The sequence below is a fragment of the Doryrhamphus excisus genome, chromosome 3 (assembly GCF_030265055.1).
Source record: "Doryrhamphus excisus isolate RoL2022-K1 chromosome 3, RoL_Dexc_1.0, whole genome shotgun sequence".
NCBI lineage: Eukaryota > Metazoa > Chordata > Actinopteri > Syngnathiformes > Syngnathidae > Doryrhamphus > Doryrhamphus excisus.
Window position 1 is genome coordinate 16,178,638 of NC_080468.1, and position 18,661 is coordinate 16,197,298.

The 18,661-nt window shown below is 50.8% G+C and overlaps 3 protein-coding genes across 7 annotated transcripts; all 3 read left to right on the top strand.

Moving 5' to 3' along the window:
• The first annotated feature begins 1,276 nt into the window (after nucleotides 1-1,276).
• On the top strand, nucleotides 1,277-5,544 carry LOC131125541 (protein FAM171A2). 2 transcript variants are annotated; one of them, XM_058067183.1, is made up of 8 exons: nucleotides 1,277-1,504; nucleotides 1,945-2,172; nucleotides 2,250-2,342; nucleotides 2,449-2,610; nucleotides 2,695-2,874; nucleotides 2,948-3,061; nucleotides 3,138-3,264; nucleotides 3,341-5,544. In XM_058067183.1, exons 1-8 carry the CDS (start codon nucleotides 1,366-1,368, stop codon nucleotides 4,779-4,781), a joined length of 2,484 nt encoding a protein of 827 aa, XP_057923166.1. In that variant the 5' UTR covers nucleotides 1,277-1,365; the 3' UTR covers nucleotides 4,782-5,544. The 2 variants fall into 2 exon arrangements, with proteins under 2 accessions (XP_057923166.1, XP_057923167.1); XM_058067184.1 differs by having other exon boundaries at nucleotides 1,278-1,504; nucleotides 2,452-2,610.
• Nucleotides 5,545-7,107: 1,563 nt separating this feature from the next.
• grnb (granulin b) lies at nucleotides 7,108-12,433 on the top strand. Its single transcript, XM_058067001.1, has 13 exons — nucleotides 7,108-7,455; nucleotides 7,790-7,948; nucleotides 8,014-8,136; nucleotides 8,200-8,313; nucleotides 8,384-8,656; nucleotides 8,789-8,918; nucleotides 10,467-10,558; nucleotides 10,645-10,860; nucleotides 10,939-11,163; nucleotides 11,223-11,459; nucleotides 11,524-11,757; nucleotides 11,831-12,046; nucleotides 12,122-12,433. The coding sequence occupies exons 1-13, from the start codon at nucleotides 7,429-7,431 to the stop codon at nucleotides 12,233-12,235; spliced, it is 2,160 nt and encodes a 719-aa protein (XP_057922984.1). The 5' UTR covers nucleotides 7,108-7,428; the 3' UTR covers nucleotides 12,236-12,433.
• Nucleotides 12,434-13,569: 1,136 nt separating this feature from the next.
• LOC131125114 (mitogen-activated protein kinase kinase kinase 14) lies at nucleotides 13,570-18,557 on the top strand. Of its 4 annotated transcripts, none has more exons than XM_058066311.1 (14): nucleotides 13,571-13,738; nucleotides 13,949-14,087; nucleotides 14,163-14,232; nucleotides 14,307-14,814; nucleotides 14,890-15,229; nucleotides 15,292-15,420; nucleotides 16,136-16,240; nucleotides 16,315-16,472; nucleotides 16,537-16,687; nucleotides 16,754-17,200; nucleotides 17,264-17,364; nucleotides 17,431-17,539; nucleotides 17,602-17,702; nucleotides 17,783-18,555. In XM_058066311.1, exons 2-14 carry the CDS (start codon nucleotides 13,955-13,957, stop codon nucleotides 17,945-17,947), a joined length of 2,517 nt encoding a protein of 838 aa, XP_057922294.1. In that variant the 5' UTR covers nucleotides 13,571-13,738; nucleotides 13,949-13,954; the 3' UTR covers nucleotides 17,948-18,555. The 4 variants fall into 4 exon arrangements, with proteins under 4 accessions (XP_057922293.1, XP_057922294.1, XP_057922295.1 ...); XM_058066312.1 differs by having other exon boundaries at nucleotides 14,890-15,024; nucleotides 15,100-15,229; nucleotides 17,264-17,539; XM_058066310.1 differs by having other exon boundaries at nucleotides 13,570-13,738; nucleotides 17,264-17,539; nucleotides 17,810-18,557.
• The last annotated feature ends 104 nt before the right edge of the window (nucleotides 18,558-18,661 follow it).

Sequence of the window (18,661 nt, forward strand, 5' to 3'; positions counted from 1 at the left end):
TAAAGGGCTCAAGTCAGAAATCAGTATACAGATCAAAAAGATCCGCAGTGGCGACTCCGTAATCAGGAAAAAGCCGAAACAAACAAACAAATAGGCTATCATTGCTAGAATCTACTCATGCCAACAGCTAGTATGACTTAGCATTTCTAGAAGCTAACCATGTCAACAGCTAGTATAGAACAGTATTGCTCAAAGCTCATGCTAAAAGCTGGTATAGCTTAAAACTGCTTGAAGTTAACCATGCTAACAGACAATATAGCTTGGCATAGGCTCATCATGCTAACAGCAGGTATGGGTTAGCACTGTAGAAGCTACTCATGCTAACAGCCAGTATTGAGTATCATTGCTGGAAGATACTAATGCTAACAGCTAGTAGAGATTAGCATTTCAATAAGGAATCTACTCGGGCGGCACGGCGGTCGAGTGGTTAGCGCGCAGACCTCACAGCTAGGAGACCAGGGTTCAATTCCGCCCTCGGCCATCCGAGGCATGCGTGGGTTTTCTCCGGGTACTCCAGTTTCCTCCCACATTCCAAAAAACATGCTAGGTTAATTGGCGACTCCAAATTGTCCATAGGTATGAATGTGAGTGTGAATGGTTGTTTGTCGATATGTGCCCTGTGATTGGCTGGCAACCGGTCCAGGGTGTACCCTGCCTCTCGCCCAAAGACAGCTGGGATAGGCTCCAGCACCCCCCGCGACCCTCGTGAGGAAAAGCGGTAGAAAATGAATGAATGAATCTACACATGCTAACACTGCTATAAGCTACCGTGTTCATGGCTAGCTTAAGTTACTATAGCTAGAAGCTACCTATGCTTGCTAACAGCGAGGGTGACGTAGCATTACAAAAAGCTAAAATCAGCGTAGCAACAGCATAGCATTGGTAAAAGTATAGTATAAGCTAGCTAGTATAGCTTAGCATTGCTTGAAGGAAGCTACGCTGACAAATTCACTAATATTCTGGTGTTGGTTAAAAATAACGAGAGTGACAAGATCCTTGCTTGCAAACATAAATAAAATAAAATAAAAGATAAATAGCAAAACTGACGTCAGAGTGTTGCTGCAGGAGCGCTCACATGGACCAATCACAGTAAAGTACTTACTTCCTCCAAAATCAGCTCGAGACGATTTGCTTTGGCGCCACCTAAAGATCATGTGACGCTTTGTACATAGTAACGTTAAAGAGCAGTGCCCGCGGATATTTTTGTCTCTGCTGCCCCCTGCTGTTTGATTTGTGTCATTGCGACTCCAAGCACTAACTCCGGCGACCACCAGAGGACGCACGCCTCGCTGCCCTGCTCGTGCACGGACCTCCAAACAAGACCAAGACGGCGACGCCTCGGCGTGCGTGCGCGCGCCTGTGTGTATGTATTGTGTGTGCGTGTGCCGCGGCGGGAATGAGAGGCATGTAGCTGCGACGATGGCGGCTGTCCGCGTGTATCGTGTGCTCGTCTGGGCCTGCGTGTGCGCGCTCTGGGAGGCCAAATCTGTGCCCGAGCAATTTGGTAAGATCTCGTCACGCGCGCGGGGGCCGCTGCCGCACGACGATGACATGGGCGTGGTTGCATGGAGGCTTTTGTGCTCATCTTCATCATCATCATCATCATCATCATTATCATCATCTTCGTCGTCATGTTAAACCCACGCGTATGTGGACATCACGCACGCGCATGAACCGTCGTGTGATCTATGCTACATCATTGCCACGCGCGTGCACGAGGCGTCATAATGTTCCTGCGATGCACAAAGGCCCAAATAGACGTCAGTGTCGTATGACGTCACACGTGTGTTATGAGTGCGTATGTCACCATGGTAACATCTCAGCGTGCCCCACATTCAGCAGTCACGTGACAGAGTGTTCTTCATCGTCATGTTAGCATGCTACAAAGCTAACATATTGCGTGTCATGGCGGTCGGAGGTGAACTAGTGTGTGCTGTGTTGCAGAGGTTCAAATCAAAGTCCAGGTGTTGGACAACAGTGACATGTCACCGGTGGCTGACGCCTTGGTGGAGGTCCACGCCAATCACAGTGTCCTGGCTTCCTCTCGGGCGGGCGGTGACGGCGTGCTGAGGGTGGGCTTCCTGTACCGGGTGGGAACATGGGTCATCATCAGCGCCTCCAAAGCAAACTACGTCACCAACTCGGTGCCCTGGTACTCGGGGCGGGTCCCTCGTAAGACAAAAATGTTTTGATTGACGTTTGTGGCCCCGCCCACCACAGGTTTCCCATCATTCTCCTTTTCCTCATAGTTTACGCCTCAGTCAGCTTGTACCTGCTGGCGCAGCGGCCCGGAACACTCATTGTCTACGATGACGTTCTACAGGTTCTGTCCGGCTCGCCAGGTAATCTCCTAGCTTGTTCTCCAACAAGCTACACACATGGTGGTGGATACATGGTGGTCGTCTATCAGCTTGGCGACTTTTCAACTGATGCGTCTTTGCCGCTCAGCAGGTGGCGCCAAGCAGCCGCTGGTGCAGCTTCAGAGGAAGTCCCTGCAGCTGCCGCCCGACTCCAACGACACGATGCTGTCGGCCTCGCTGACGACCGCCAGGAGTCACTTTGAAGTCGGCGGCTTCCCGTTCCTTCTGGGACGAGAGACCAACGCCTCAGGTGAGCAACATAAACCAAGATGGCGTCGGCATGCTTGAGGAATTTCCGTTGGGAATATGAGATCATTTTTCCTTGCGGTTTCAGGTGCGGAAGCGGGTTGGACGGATCTGACGCCGCTGGCAGTATTCAGTGTTCAGCTCTTCGACAAAGATGGCGTTCCGGTCCAGGTGTCGGATTCTATCCACGTCTCTGTGCCGCTTCCGGCTGACACCCGTAACAGAATGGCCACCAGCGTTCCCACCTGGATGTATCAACCGATGACAGGTGAGGGAAAGTCCTCTCCATCATGTCTCTGGGAAGTTGCGTCATCTAACGGATATGCCGGACTCGTGTGCAGGACTGTGGGTGCGCAACGGGACAGGTTACATCCAAAAGGATGGGACTCGGTTTGTGTGGAACGTTGTGGTTCCTCAGATGGGATACTGGTTAGCAGCCTTCCCCACCTCGTCAGGTAATTCTTGCACCTCCTTCAAGAAAAACGAACATTCCAGAACCTTTCCGTTGTCCTTATGTGTCACTTGTTGTAGGTCTCGGGTTGAGCCACCCGGGTCTGAGGGACATCAGCACCTACCACACGTTGTTCCTGCTCGCCATCCTGGGTTCCTTGGCACTGCTGGTGCTCATTCTGCTCTGTGTGCTCCTCTACTACTGCAGGTCTCATCTCAACTTCATAGCGAAGGTCCAAACGTGACATTCAGGTTTCAGGTGACCTCGGTCTGCTTGCTTTTAGACGGAGGTGTTTGAAACCACGGCGACAGCATGGGAAGCCCATCTCCTCCAATGTGAACGGTGCCAAGAGGGACCAAGGAACATCTACTTCACGTCTCAATCTCATATGTGGCGGTCATGTGGAGTCCGGTCCGTCCAATGACAAGTCAGACCTGTCGGCCTCCAGAGAGGACTTGACGAAGCATGTTCCCGCTCACATGTTGCGACACGCTAAGGGAAAAAACTCTGCTTCCCAGCGTTGTGAAAGCTTCCCCATGAAGGTCACCCGAGCCACGGACACCAACAATCTGGACAACCCGTTACTACACGAAGACTACAGTCGTGGTTATGGTCCAATGGAAGGCGGCGAGTCCGACTACCACCAACACCACAGCGCCAACGACAATCGCGGGTACTCCTCCGATCCACCGTCGCCGCCGCGCTTCCAAGGATACGTCCCAAGCCAACCTGACAAACCTCCAGAATATTCTGCGGCGGCGGCCGACAGCCTCGCCCGACCCACGTCCCTCAACACCCAACCAGGTCAGATCATCTTCTGCAGCTCCATTGACCAGATGAAGGAGAACATGTACCGCAGCATGGTACCAACGCTGGTCATCCCCGCTCACTACATGCGCCTGCCTTCTGAGTTTGCGTCCAAGGACGGCAAAGACCAGAAGGAAGCGGACAAAGATGGCGTCCAGATGGGAGGAGGCCAACAGCACCATCAGGTCCAGAAGCAAGGCCAGCAGCAGCAGCAAAGCACCTCCCACGGCGACAAATCAGAGGAGCCGAGCTGGGCGTCGGACACATCAGGAGGACCCGTGACAATCCCGGTTCTCTTCAACGACTCCACCATGGCCCAGATGAACGGAGAACTGCAGGCTCTGACTGAGAAGAAGCTCCTGGAGCTGGGCGTGAAGCAACACCCGAGGGCGTGGTTTATCTCCTTGGACGGACGCGCCAACGCACACGTACGGCACTCCTACATCGACGCCGGCAACGACCTCAGCGGTGGTGGATTCGGAGGCGGGGCCAGCAGCTGTCCCAGAGATGTCAATCTGGAACCGCCGCTGGAGGCTCATGAGCACAAGTCCGGAATCAACCGGAAGGGAAAAGATGAGCGCTGGGAGACGGGGCGGAAGGGACAAGGGACCGGGAAGAGTTACTCCAAGTTGGCCTACCCCGACCACAGCGACCCCAGCAGCAGCGAGGGACGTCCTGTGTCGCCCGAAGAGAATTCGCTCACCCCTCTTCTGGACGACGGACCATCTTCTAGAGGATCCATGATTCCCAGGAAAGGTCGCAGTCGCGGGAACAGCAGTCGAAGCAGCAACAGCGAGACCTGCCGGGACTCCATGACCAGCCCTGAGGAGGACCCAGATGACAAGGAGGAGAACAAGAAGAGTCCGTGGCAGAAGATTGAAGACAGGCCTCTCATGGTGTTCCATCCCAGGAAGTAAGATGGCCGAATCTCACCAGCCTTCCCTGTCTCAAAAAGCACAACAGACCACTTCTTCTCTGCACTTTGACCTCTCGGTTCCCGCTGGTCGCCGCTGTGACAGCGAAAGCCGTCAGCCGTCACGTCTGAGCCATGACTGACACGTCCTTCTGACGTCCTGTGAAGGAAACATCTAGAAACATTTCGCTTTTTTTTGCTGTGTTGTCTTGTAATACCACTGTGCTCCTCCAGAGGCGCCAGAGTGGAGGACTTTGAGAACCGAGGTGTGTGTTAGTTTCTCACCTGTTTTCCAAGGCTGCATGTCGACGAACCAACCGCACCGCCGCGACCGCCCCTGTCGGCCCCACCCCCGGCCCCACATTGGGCGTGTTTACTTGAATCCTTGTTCCTCTCCTCCAAGTGCCTTCTCTCCAGGAGGGCCTGCTTGGCATGGAGGTTTCCTACCACGCCCGGTCTAGCGCCGCCTGCTGGTCCACACTGAGCACACGGCTTCTTCCCGTTTGGATTGCTCATCTTCTTCTTTGTCCGCCACGTGCATGCGTAGATGTTTCTGTAAAAAAACAAAAAAAAACGTTACCTTCTTCCAGTCGTCAATGTTTACACTAACATGATTCTTTCATTTCAGAGTAAAAGCTTTTGCAAAGTGTAGTGTTGTTTGCTGCGTTTAGGACTTTCCACAGTGCGGGAGGATGATGATGGTCAAGTTGTGAGCCTCCATCCACTTGTAAATTCTTTATGTACAAATAAATGTGTTCCCTAAGTCAGTCGCTGTTGGGAAATTTATTTTGAAAGGAGAAACACCATAATCCATAAAAATATAGAATTTTATGTACTTGTATTATGTTAGGGGAAGACATTCCATTAAAATATTGCATTTTATGTTCTAATATTAACTCACACATGCACAACGAGTTCAGCGGCCAAGCTGTAGATCAGGGTCTCAAACTCAATTTACTTGGGGGGCCACTGGAGCTCGGGTCTGGGTGAGACTGGGCCGCATCAGGTTTTTCCCAAAAAAAACAAAAAAAAACTATTACAAAAATTTATTAAAAACAAATTTTTTTTAAAAAGTTCGCTTTGGTTGCAATTTTGTACAAGAAAAGCTTTATTTTTCTACACAAAATAAGATGAAAAATAAATAAACAAATCAAGAATAAAGAAAATCAATCAATCAGTAATAAATAAATAAATATAATAATAATAATAATAAAACGGCAAATAATAAAAACTTCAGAAACCACATATAGTTGGTGGGTACACAAATTATTTTTTCAGATTAAAATGAACAAAGCATTATTAGAGCCCTGTAGACATGACAAAACACGACTATAGTCACATTTATACTCTTTTTATTTACAACATATTGCGCAACTGCAGGGTCTTGAGACACATGCTAACTCGCAAACTAGACAGCTAGCGACCTAAACGGTAGCCTTCAAGTTATTTCCTTTAAACTTAAATAGCCAAAAACTTACCACTTCCACACGGATAGGGAGGATAACTATTAACAGTTATTTAACCTTTAACATGAACATTAATCAAACGTAATAATTTTTTCTGGGTACATGATACCATACAGCATCCATATCAAACTTGCGCGGGCCGCACTAACATTAAACTTTCATATCAAGGCGGGGGCCTCAAACTAGTGTCCTGCGGGCCACATTTGGCCCGCGGGCCGCGTGTTTGAGACCACGTGCTGTAGATGCTTGGGGAGCACCCGTGGGTCAATGAAACGCGAGTCTTGAAGGAGTACCCGTGAGTCAAAGAAACTCGAGTCTTGAAGGAATACCCGTGAGTCATTGAAACTCGAGTCTTTGTGCACCTGTGGTGCAGATCGGACAGGAAGGGTTGATTCGAAGCAGATGCAGAGGACTAATACATGTGTACACATGCAGTTAAGAGTAACATTTGCGTACTTAATGACGTCTAAACTGCTTTTATTTTTAAATTTAGCTAGCGCTAAGTAAGTTAACTAAGACGAATACAAATGAGTTCCAATTCAGTGCGAGTTGTGAACGACTCGTTAAGGACTGACACAAAATATTAACAACAAAAGAAAACATGTGTTTATTTGTTATTATTATTATTATTATTATTATTATTATTATTATTATTATTATTATTATTATTATTATTATTATTATTATTATTATTATTATTATTATTATTATTATTATTAACGTTTACGCTTCAGCCAATCGAGATGTTTGGTGATGAAAGAAAGTGGCTCTCGCATTTAATTCACATGAGAAAACAACCAGCAGACGTTGACCATCCGCCATGACACCAAGAGCTACTGTCTCTTTAAGAAGCCGTGCGGTCACATGTCAACCGTGTCATGTGATTGGAAATTGCGTGAACCGAGGGAGACGTTGAAGACATTGTTAAAGACTCAGTTTTCGTTTTCAGTCAGTTTGTCTCTGAAGTGACTGCTTTTAAGTCTTGGCGACGAAGCCAACACGGCTACTAAAGTGTTTGTCAGCCGACAAGTATGCTAGGCTAACTTCCGCTGCTAGCTTAGTTAGCTTAGTTAACGTTAGCTAGACGTTAGCTTGTGAGCCAGAAAGTGTGCTTTAGCCTGACAGAAAGTGTCTTTTTGTGTTGTTGGAGGAGTACAAATGCATACGGGAGACGTTTGTGCTTAAATGACGTCATCTGCCGCCTCCATGATGGTAAGCCTTTTGTCTAGCGATGTTTAAAAAAATCAGAATTTTGTAAAAAGAAAGAAAGTCGGTGTCATATTTTCCATACACCTACGTCACACTGCACTGTGTTTTCACCGTTTTCACCACAATGTAAAAATGGTTAAAAAAATATATAAAAACGGTCAATTAAATGTTGTGTTAGCAACAAGAAACTATGTGTAGCTTTTTAACATTAAATAAGACATTACTACATCTCTGCCCTCTTTCAAGTGATGGTCTCAAACATGTGGTAAATGGCCTTCCTTTCATATCCAAAGCACCAAAAATACTTCATCATGGAGGCTTGTTGTTGTTGTTGCAGGCCCCCCAGATGTCTTTTCATCACCGCAGCATTCTGGGATTGACCCTGCTAGCGGTGAGCACTGCTGCCCTCGTCTGTCCTGATGGCGGCGTGTGCGAGGACAAGAGCACCTGCTGTAAGAGCACGGTGGGAGGATACGGATGTTGCCCACTGCCGCATGTGAGTCGCCTGCACCACGTCCACTTTAGAACCAAGTGTGAGTTTGTATTGTGTGCATCAATCAGGCGGTGTGCTGCTCCGATGGCCTCCACTGCTGCTTTGAGGGCACCGTGTGTGACCTTCTCCATGCCAGATGCGTCAACAAAACCACATCCCTTCCCTGGATCACGCCACGTTCTCCCAAGCAGGTTGGAACATGTCGAGGATATGTGTACGAGCAAGGAATAAAATAACATTCATGTGTCATTCAGCTGAGTCTGCGAGCAGCGGCCATTATGTGCCCTGACCAACAGTTCGAGTGCCCGGACGACACCACGTGCTGCCAGCTTCCTAATGGCCTCTGGGGATGCTGCCCATTAGCCAAGGTGATGTCAACAAGTTATTTCGGCGTACTTTCGAACCCACGGCTTTGATTCCGATGTCGCGCCTTTACAGGCGGTGTGCTGCGAAGACAAGCGTCACTGTTGTCCTGAGGGAACCACGTGCGATCTCGTTCGCTCCATATGCGTCTCGCCGTCGGGCGGGTGGCTCCCTCTGCTGGGAAAAATTCCTGCCAAGCCTCGCGTATTAAGGAATAATGACATCATCATCACCGCATCGACCGCCGTGGCATCAGTGACATGTCCCGACGGAGGAAGTAGCTGCCCCGACACTTTCACCTGCTGTCTGCTCGCCAGCGGAGACTACGGATGCTGTCCTTACCCAGACGTACGTGTCCTCGAGGGTGCACGTTCATGCTAATGTTAAGTTGCTAGCTTGTGTCGCTGATGTTAGCACTGTTGCTATCGAACTCGAGTTTTACTGTCACGTGTTCTTTCGTCACCACGTCTTTCTCTGCAGGCCGTGTGCTGTGGCGATCACGTCCACTGTTGCCCTCGAGATAGCGTGTGCGACCTGCAGCACCGGCTGTGCCAATCTGGTGATTCTCACGTGCCGCTCTTAAAGAAGCTTCCTGCCTGGACCGGTGACAGTAAGACCTGTTCTCTGTTCCAATACCTACTACATGTTACGTTAACTACTACACGTGTTACAGTACCCACTACATGTGTTGTGGAACACGCTACGTTTTTTTAGGTTACCTACATGTGTTTATGTTTTCTACTACATGCTACGATAGGGCAAGGCAAGTTTATTTATGGCGCAGCATTCGTACTCATTACACATTACAGCTGCGTATTAGCTAGCCTCAAGGGAGCATGTACAGATTGAACAATAGCGGCCCCAGGATTGACCCCTGGGGAATCCCACAGGTCATAGCCATTTGGTTTGAAGTACTTCCTGTCTTCCCATATTGGGCTGAAACCATTTTAGAGCAGTACCAGAGATTCCGACCCAGTTTTTTGTCGGTAATAAGATGACAACATTACATTACATGTGCTACCCACTACATGTCATGTTGCGACATACACCACATGTGTTGCGTTACACATATGTGGTACGTTACCTACATATATTGCATGACGTCCTACATGTAACACTACGTCACCGATTACATGTGTTATGTTACCTATAACATGCGGTTACCTTAAAGCGCCAGAGTTTTTTTCATTTTTTTACAAAGGTTGTAACTGACAAGGCGGCACGGCGGTCGAGTGGTTAGCGCGCAGACCTCACAGCTAGGAGACCAGGGTTCAATTCCACCCTCGGCCATCTCTGTGTGGAGTTTGCATGTTCTCACCCGTGCGTGCGTGGGTTTTCTCCGGGTACTCCGGTTTCCTCCCACATTCCAAAAAACATGCTAGGTTAATTAGCGACTCCAAATTGTCCATAGGTATGAATGTGAGTGTGAATGGTTGTTTGTCTATATGTGCCCTGTGATTGGCTGGCCACCAGTCCAGGGTGTACCTGCTACATGTTTGTATCATGTGCACCTTTTGGGTGTTAGGTTGCTGTGTGATGAATTTAGTGCTGTTGGTAGTGACGACATCATAACTGTCACTGTACACTGGTATATTTACACATTTGGCACCTAGACCTCACAGCTAGGAGACCCGAGTTCAATTCCACCCTCGGCCATCTCTGTGTGGAGTTTTCATGTTCTCCCCGTGCATGCGTGGGTTTTCTCCGGGTACTCCGGTTTCCTCCCACATTCCAAAAAACATGCTAGGTTAATTAGCGACTCCAAATTGTCCATAGGTATGAATGTGAGTGTGAATGGTTGTTTGTCTATATGTGCCCTGTGATTGGCTGGCGACCAGTTCAGGGTGTGCCCCGCCTCTCGCCCAAAGACAGCTGGGATAGGCTCCAGCATGCCCACTGTTTGTTATTTATCAGAAGGGTTAAAATGTTGCTTTTTTGTGTAAAATATAGCAAATGAAAGAGTTAAGAGTACTATTTTGTCGAATTCGTCCCATCAGTGGCGGTAGCAACGACCTGATCACGACCCCCCCGCGACCCTCGTGAGGAAAAGCAGTAGAAATGAATGAATGAATGTAACTGACTAACTGTTGCGTTACACACTGCTAATGTGTTACGTTAACTCTAACTCTAATGTTACGTTAACTCTAATGTCTCCTAGTGGAGTGTCCCGACAAGACGTCCGTCTGTCCTGACAAGACAACGTGCTGCCAAACGAGCTCCGGAGACTTCGCTTGCTGCCCCATGCCTGACGTACGCATTCTGTCATTCTCTGGTCGGCCATGAGCCGACGGCGCAATTCATCAGGTGGATATAACTGGTTGTGCTGGTGGCCGCAGGCCGTCTGCTGTGCCGACGGCCTCCACTGTTGTCCTCACGGCACCGTGTGCAACATGGCCACCGCCACATGCGATCATCAGACCACAGACGCCGCCGTGTGGCCCCGCTCGGCCTTGGGGGAGAACACCAAGTGTGACGAGTCGGTGTCGTGTCCCGGCGTCTTCACCTGCTGTAGGACTGTCAGCGGGGACTGGGGCTGCTGCCCCGCGGAGCAGGTAAAGATGGCGGGTGGGTCATGTGACAGAGATGTAAACGTGTGACATGCGCCCCCCCCCCCCCGTCCCCCCGGCCAGGCTGTGTGCTGCGAGGACCACCTGCACTGCTGCCCTCACGGCAAGAAGTGCAACGTGGAGGCTCAGACATGTGACGACCCCTTAGGCGTGTCGCCGCCCCTGCCTTGGGTTTTGAAGATGGCCGCCATGCATGACGAGGAGTGCGACCAGCAGACTGTGTGCCCCGCGGGGAGCACCTGCTGCAAAGCGGCGGCCGGGCAGTGGGCGTGCTGCCCGTTACCGCAGGTCAGCGCCGCCATCCTGCTGTTAATTTGTCCGGACTCTGACGTTGGCTCCGCTTGCAGGCCGTCTGCTGCGACGACCTCCAGCACTGCTGCCCCGGCGGATATAAGTGCAACCTCGCCGAACAGACATGCGACAAGCCTGGCCAGCTCCGCCTACCTTGGTTCCGGAAGATGGCGCCCCGTCAACGGCTCTCTTTAGCCAGGCAGATGTGCGACGATAGGACCAGCTGCCCGAGCGCTACGAGCTGCTGCTTCATGAAGAGGACTCAAACGTGGGGCTGCTGCCCACTGCCACAGGTAATATCGCATGACAAAGCACGCCACCACCGTCACACCCTGACTAATGTTTACCCCCCCGCAGGCCGTGTGCTGTGACGACGGCGAGCACTGCTGTCCTGCCGGACACGTGTGCGAGCCGCACCGCGCTTCCTGTTCCAGAGAACGCCATGTCATCCCCTGGCTCTCCAAAGCTGTTGCCCACACGCATCCGGCGGCCGTGACGGACATCAAATGTGATGATAAGAGCAGCTGCGCGTCGGGGACGACTTGCTGCAAGCTGCCCACTGGCGAGTGGGGCTGCTGCCCGCTCGTTAAGGTGGGAACGCCACTTCCTGTTTTGGTGTGACATTTGAAAGTCTGAACCCCAATCCTCATGTCCCCGACAACAGGCCGTGTGCTGCGCGGACCACGAGCACTGCTGCCCGCAGGGATACACGTGCAACATGGAGACGGGTACGTGCGAGAAGACGATGCTGGCAGTCGAGGCGGTCCGCGCTGATGACGCGTTGGTGCCGTGTAATTCCACGGCGGCGTTTGGCTGCCCCCAACACGAAACATGCTGCCAGAGCTCCAACTCTGGTTGGGCTTGCTGTCCCTCCCCTAAGGTGGGTCCATCTTGACAAATAAACGTATGCCGGGCGGGAAAGGGGCGTGGCCTGAGTCTGTCTTTGTGTCTGCAGGCCGTGTGCTGCGCCGACATGAAGCAATGTTGTCCTGCCGGTTTCTCGTGCGATTTAAAGACTGGCGGCTGCAGTCCAATTCCGTACATCTCGGACAGACCAGGAGACCTCTAACATGCTGCTGGAAGAAGAACCCTGGACCCCCCAACCCCCCATCAGCTGATTTGATGATTGGATGCGACTCTAATCAACATGGGCTGGTATTAATGAAGAGTTCATTTTTTTTTTTTTTTGAGATTTGTTTGATTTGGGATCAGTTTAGATGATCATTTGATCACATCTGATTCGTGTTCAATAAAACAAAAAATTTGACCATGTCCATTTCAGCTTCATCCAACAGGAAGTGGTCTTGCTAAACCGCCTTTAGGGGGCGTCAAGTCTGTAACTAATCCTAATCCTGTTTTAGGATAGAAATATGAACCATATGATGATGGTAGTTAGTTAATCTTTACAATGGGGGTGGGGTTGAGGGGGGGGTCGTGATCAGGTCCTCGCCACCGCCACTGATGGGACGAACTCGACGAAATAGTACTCTTAACTCTTTCATTTACTATATTTTACACAAAAAAGCAACATTTAACCCTTTTGATAAATAACAAACAGTGGGCATGCTGGAGCCTATCCCAGCTGTCTTCGGGTGAGAGGCGGGGGGTACACCCTGGACTGGTGGCCAGCCAATCACAGGGCACATATAGACAAACAACCATTCACACTCACATTCATACCTATGGACAATTTGGAGTCGCTTATTAATCTAGCATGTTTTTGGAATGGGGGAGGGTGGGAATCGAACCTGCGCACTAGCCATTCGGCCACCGTGCAAACGACAAACAAATTGAGTGAATGAAATTATAAATCTTATTTTTAAAAAACTAGCAATTGAATAAATATAAAATATTACACAGGCTAATGTTGTGTTTCCAGCAATGTTTTCATTTTAACTGCAATGATGTTATATCTCCAGTAGAGGTCACTGTTGAGTGACCCAACACGGCGTCAATACAGGGCCGAGTCTGACACACTTTTGTGTATCAATACACTCCTGGAGGTGTCATCAACCCATCACAGCAGGTGACCGCTGCACAAACAACCCCCCCTCTCTCCCCCCATACGCCGTCACGCACCAACCGGAGAGGAGAAGAGAGGAAACAAAAACAGGATCCGAGCCACAGCAGGCTTGAATTTAAATGGCTTTATTTAATCAGCACATGATAAACAGGTGCGTTACAGGAACAGGGATGTGGGTGGGTGTGGGTGTGGGGGGGGGGGGCGCTTTCCATCCTACCACAACAGCATAAGATGAGCTAATTGAACAAATGTTAATGGGACAAACCGGTTTAAAGTTTAAGAGCACCTCCATTGGTCCACTGTTGCCCCCCCCCCCCACCCCGTGTTGCCAGGGAGAGGACACACACACACACATTGGTGTCACCGGGTGCACCAGCTGGTCCAGAACAAAATCTGAGGGGTGGGGTGAAATGTTTTTGAACCAATGAGAAGTCTTTGTGGGGGCGGGAAGCAACGAGGTGACACTCAAAAGCACGAAGAAGTCCGGCCGGTCGTCAAGGACCAGGACCACATCTCTACTGGACCCGACGAGAACAGGAAGCCATCGAGGTAACGTCAGGAGGAAACAGGAAATGAGCATGATGGCAACTTTTTTCACGTTCTCGTCCGCTTCGGTGGTGTCAAGATGGCAGCCGCAACCAAGATATGAGTGGGACAGCTGGGGGCGGAGGGGGGATGGGGGGGGGGGGGGGGTTCACTGTGTGCTATTTTTGCCTCAAACCTTCAACTGTGTTGATATCTGTCACCTTTGACCTCCAGCGTCACATGAGCGCAGGGTCCGACGTGCCGGTCCGTGTTGCCCCCCCACACCTGAGTCGAGCAATGCTGCTGGGAACGGCGAAACACCTGATGGACATCAGAGAACATTGTAGCCTGTCCATCGTGGCTCAGGCTGAGAGTGAGACGCACACACACACACACACACACGCACGCACACTGGCCATTTAATTAGGTACAGTTCATGTTCTCGCAGGAGAAGACTTCCAGGAGTTCAGCCCGACCAACATCTCCAACTCGCAACATCACCTGCTGGCAATGTTCAGGTAAGCCGAAGCACGCCAGTCATGTGGTAACGCCACTTCCTGATCACAGGTGGCGTCTCTCCTGTGATTGGCAGGTGTGTTCCCGGGGGCGCTGGGCCCGCACAAACCGAGGACGGCCTGAGACGCCCACACCGGCGCAGAAAAGTCCAAAGACCGGTTGACTTTCAAGATGATTGGTGCACAGCACTTGATGACATCATACCCCCGCCCACTCCGTTTAAGGACTCACAGCCCCGCCCCTTTGTGGAGTTATTTCACAATGTCGCCATGGATGTGCGTGACGCGTCTTCGCCGTACGAGAGTCCGCACGACCTGCGCAACAGCGGCGCTGCATCCGAGTCCAAAAGCGACGACTCCGACGTTTCACATTTGACCTTTGACACCATGAAAGGCTCCTCCTCCTTGTTGGGCCGTAAGGGGCGTGGCTCCGCCCGCTCGCCATCACGCACCTGTCCGAGCGCTAACGTGACGCCGATGTCAAAACTCTCGCTTTGGCCTTTCGTCATCCATCAGAAAACACGCCCCCTGCTGATATCTTCATCTTCATCATCATGTCCTCACCAGGGATTCCTATTACACAACGTAACACACACACACACATTAACAACACACACACTAACAACACAAACATGACAGGAAGTGTGTTGTTGTGTGTAGAAACTACGGCCCAGCAACTGGCGGTACCGTGAAGGCGAAGAGTACAGCGTCCTGCGACACATCCACAGTGGGTCCTACGGGGACGTGTTGTGTGTGCGTGACAAGACCAGCGGCTTCATGTGCGCCGCCAAGAAGGTGAGGACATCTTGGAAGTCCAAAGATGGCTGCACCTCCACAACAACGTGTGTGTGTGTGTGTGTGTGTTACCAGCTTCCTCTCAGTCGCTTCAACCAGGAAGAGGTGACGGCGTGGAGCATGTTGGATTCTCCTCGCGTGGTGCGGCTCTTCGGGGCCGTGAGGGAGGGGCCCAACGTGGTGCTCTTCATGGACCTGAAGCCAGGTAATCTTTGATCACGGTTTGCGGACAGCCAATGAACGACGATTATGTTGAAACGTCCTCAGCTAGTCTGGCTCAGCTCATGAGAACGGCCGGCGCCCTCCCTGAGGACTTGGCCCTGCACTTCCTGCACCAGTCACTGGGGGCGCTGCAACACCTGCACCGCAGGAAGGTCCTTCACCTGGACGTCAAAGGTGAGGTCTCTGAACACATTCAATTATTCATTCATTCATTGCTGGAGCCTATCCCAGTTATCTTCGGGTGAGAGGCGGGGTACACCATGGACTGGTGGCCAGCCAATCACAGGACACATATAGACAAACAACCATTCACACTCACATTCATACCTATGGACAATTTGGAGTCGCTAATTAACCTAGCGTGTTTTTGGAATGTGGGAGGAACATGCAAACTCCACACAGAGATGGCCGAGGATGGAATTGAACTCGGGTCTCCTAGCTGTGAGGTCTAGGTGCCAAATGTGTAAATGTGCAAATATACCAGTGTGCAGTGACAGTTATGATGTCGTCACTACCAACAGCACTAAATTCATCACATAGCAACTTAACACCCAAAAGGTGCACCTGATACAAACATGTATCAGGTACACCCTGGACTGGTGGCCAGCCAATCACAGGGCACATATAGACAAACAACCATTCACACTCACATTCATACCTATGGACAATTTGGAGTCGCTAATTAACCTAGCATGTTTTTGGGATGTGGGAGGAAACCGGAGTACCCGGAGAAAACCCACGCATGCACAGTGAGAACATGCTAACTCCACACAGAAATGGCCGAGGGTGGGATTGAACTCGGGTCTCCAAGCTGTGAGGTCTGTGCGCTAACCACTCGACCACCGTGCAGCCCACAATGAATTATTATTATTATGATGTGTGAGTACAGTGGACAACGTGCTGCTATCTGCTGACTGCACACAAACGTTCCTGTGTGACTTTGGACTGTCCCACATGCTGGACCAGAGCGGACACAGCACCAAAGACTTCATGGGTAAAAACCAAATCAATCAATCAATATGCGTCATACTACTTCTACGACGGTGTGCCTATGTGTGTGTGAGGCAGCCTTCCCCGGCACGGAGACCCACATGGCCCCCGAGGTGGCGCGCGGGGACCGCCTGAACGCCAAGGTGGATGTGTGGAGCAGCTGCTGCATGCTTCTGCACATGCTCACTGGCTGCCACCCGTGGATCCGCCGTTACTCGCAGCCGCTGTGTCTCCACGTAAGCCGCGGCTCTTTACGTTGTGCCGTACGACCGCGCGGTTACGCCTCTTGTCGCTCCTCAGATTGCCAACGAGCCTCCGCCCCTGTGGGAGGTGCCATCCGACTGCAACACGTCGACAGCGAAGGTGTTCTGGGCCGGACTGCAGAAGGACCCTGATAAGCGGGCGTCGGCGAGCCAGCTGAGGAGGAAAACCAGCAAGGCCCTCAGAGCAGGTATGTCAACGCCATACGCTGATAGCTCCACCCACGCTGACATGTGACCACAACAACGCTCCTCAGTTGGCGGTCTGAGTCCTGCATCCGTCCAACGGGCCTGTGAACACCTCGCCGACAGAAGCGACGCCCGCTCTGGCTCGCCGGGCACGAGAGCTCCCACGATGCACTGGGTGAGCCCGTGGAGAACCACGGCGGTGGACGAGGATCATGACGAGGAGGATTCCCTCACTTTGGAGCGGGAATGCCATCCGAGGTCTCTACGGGATGAACACGACTGGGATGCAGATTCCGATGTGGATATTTACACAGGAGAGGACAAAGGTCCCGGGGACATGAGGCTGGGGACGGATGTGGACTATGAAGGGGACTGGGAAGACGAGGGAGATGATGATGAGGAGTCCTCACAGTATCTGAGAGAACTTCGAGGATTTTTCCCTGTCCTACGGCGAGGCCAGCAGACCCGTCAGACTCGAAGAGGATCAGATAGTGACCTGGAAGACCTCCGAGATGGTGAGAAGTTCTCAAGTCTAGGTAAAGGTCTGAATGTAATTGGTTCTTCCTGTGTCTCGGCAGGTGTGGACCCCAGGTTGGACATGCGGACCCCATCCCCGGAGCCACGCGATGACCCCCCCTCCTGTTTCAGCAGCTCTTCGCAGGCCGGTTCCTCAGACCTGGTTTGTAACGAGGAACGTGAGCCTGTCCGAGTAGGTCTTCTTCAGTCTGGACTTTTTTTTTTGAAGGACTCGGAGTGCTCGTCTGATGACCTCAGCTCAGGGGTCTTCTCTTCATGCGGCAGCCGCATGGAGGATTTGGCGTGGACGCGTCGCTGCCCCTCGCGCTGCTTTGAAGGTAAAGACCGAGGTGCTGCTTGGGCGACGGCGGGATGTTTGATGTGGTCATGTGACTGACAGGCGTTGACGTGTGGATCGAGGATGCCCAGGGGGAATGTCTAAGGATTAGGGAACGTCACCATGTCCAAGTGGGACATGTTGCCGTCGGAATCAGCGAGCAGGTAAGAAAACCAGGAGAATGGCGGCTTCTACCGTCTTCTTTTCCTTATCCTGATGTTTCCATGACGATGTGATCGTTCAGGTGTCAATGACTGCTTTCACCTTGGAGACGCTGGACAGGAAGTTGGTGTCCTCGGAATGGGAGATCCAGGAGGCTTGCCTGTGGCTTCGCTGTGTCCCCGCGCCGGACGCTTGTCAACGGTGGACGTGGCGAGTCCGCGATGGCACACTGGAACAACGGCATTGAGAAGAAACATCTGGTTCTTCACCTACTTGAAGTTTCACTCCAAAGCAGTAGAGGAGGGAAGGTGCCCATGCCAACTTCCTTAGCATTAGCTTAAAGTCCTTGCTAGCTGAGGCTGGAGATAGACATGAGGGACACTTCCTGTGACAATTTAGCTTGTGCTGGCTTTAACCAAGACGAGTACCCGTGAGCCCCGATTCAGTAAACAACTTGCAAGTTTTGAATGACTCGTTCATGACTCGCACATCTCTAGATGAAGACATACAAGGAAGCTGTTAGCTAGTAGCTTAAAAATCAAATTGGAGATCCACATCACAGATTCACATCAAATTGTGAACGTAAATGTTTTTTGTAAAGATTTCGACTTTTCTTTGATGTTTGTTGACTTTCTGGAGGAGTAAAAGGAGTAAACTTGGTCAAAAGACAACTTGTACTGATGGATGTAAAGGATGCTTGAAATATTGTCAGAATGTTTTGTGAGCCCATTTCTAATTAAAAAAAAAAAACATGTTCATTACTTCCTTATTCAGCCTTCTTCCTCGAAGAACAAGTCACTTGCTGCAACGGAAGCAAATTCAGGACGGACCAGTTTATTTGTACACACAAGCGCAGGACAAGACCTCGACGCCTGTTTACTGGCCTTAACACCATCTGCTGTCATCTTCTACATTTGTATGTTTGTATTTTATACAATCTACTATGATATACTAATTTTCT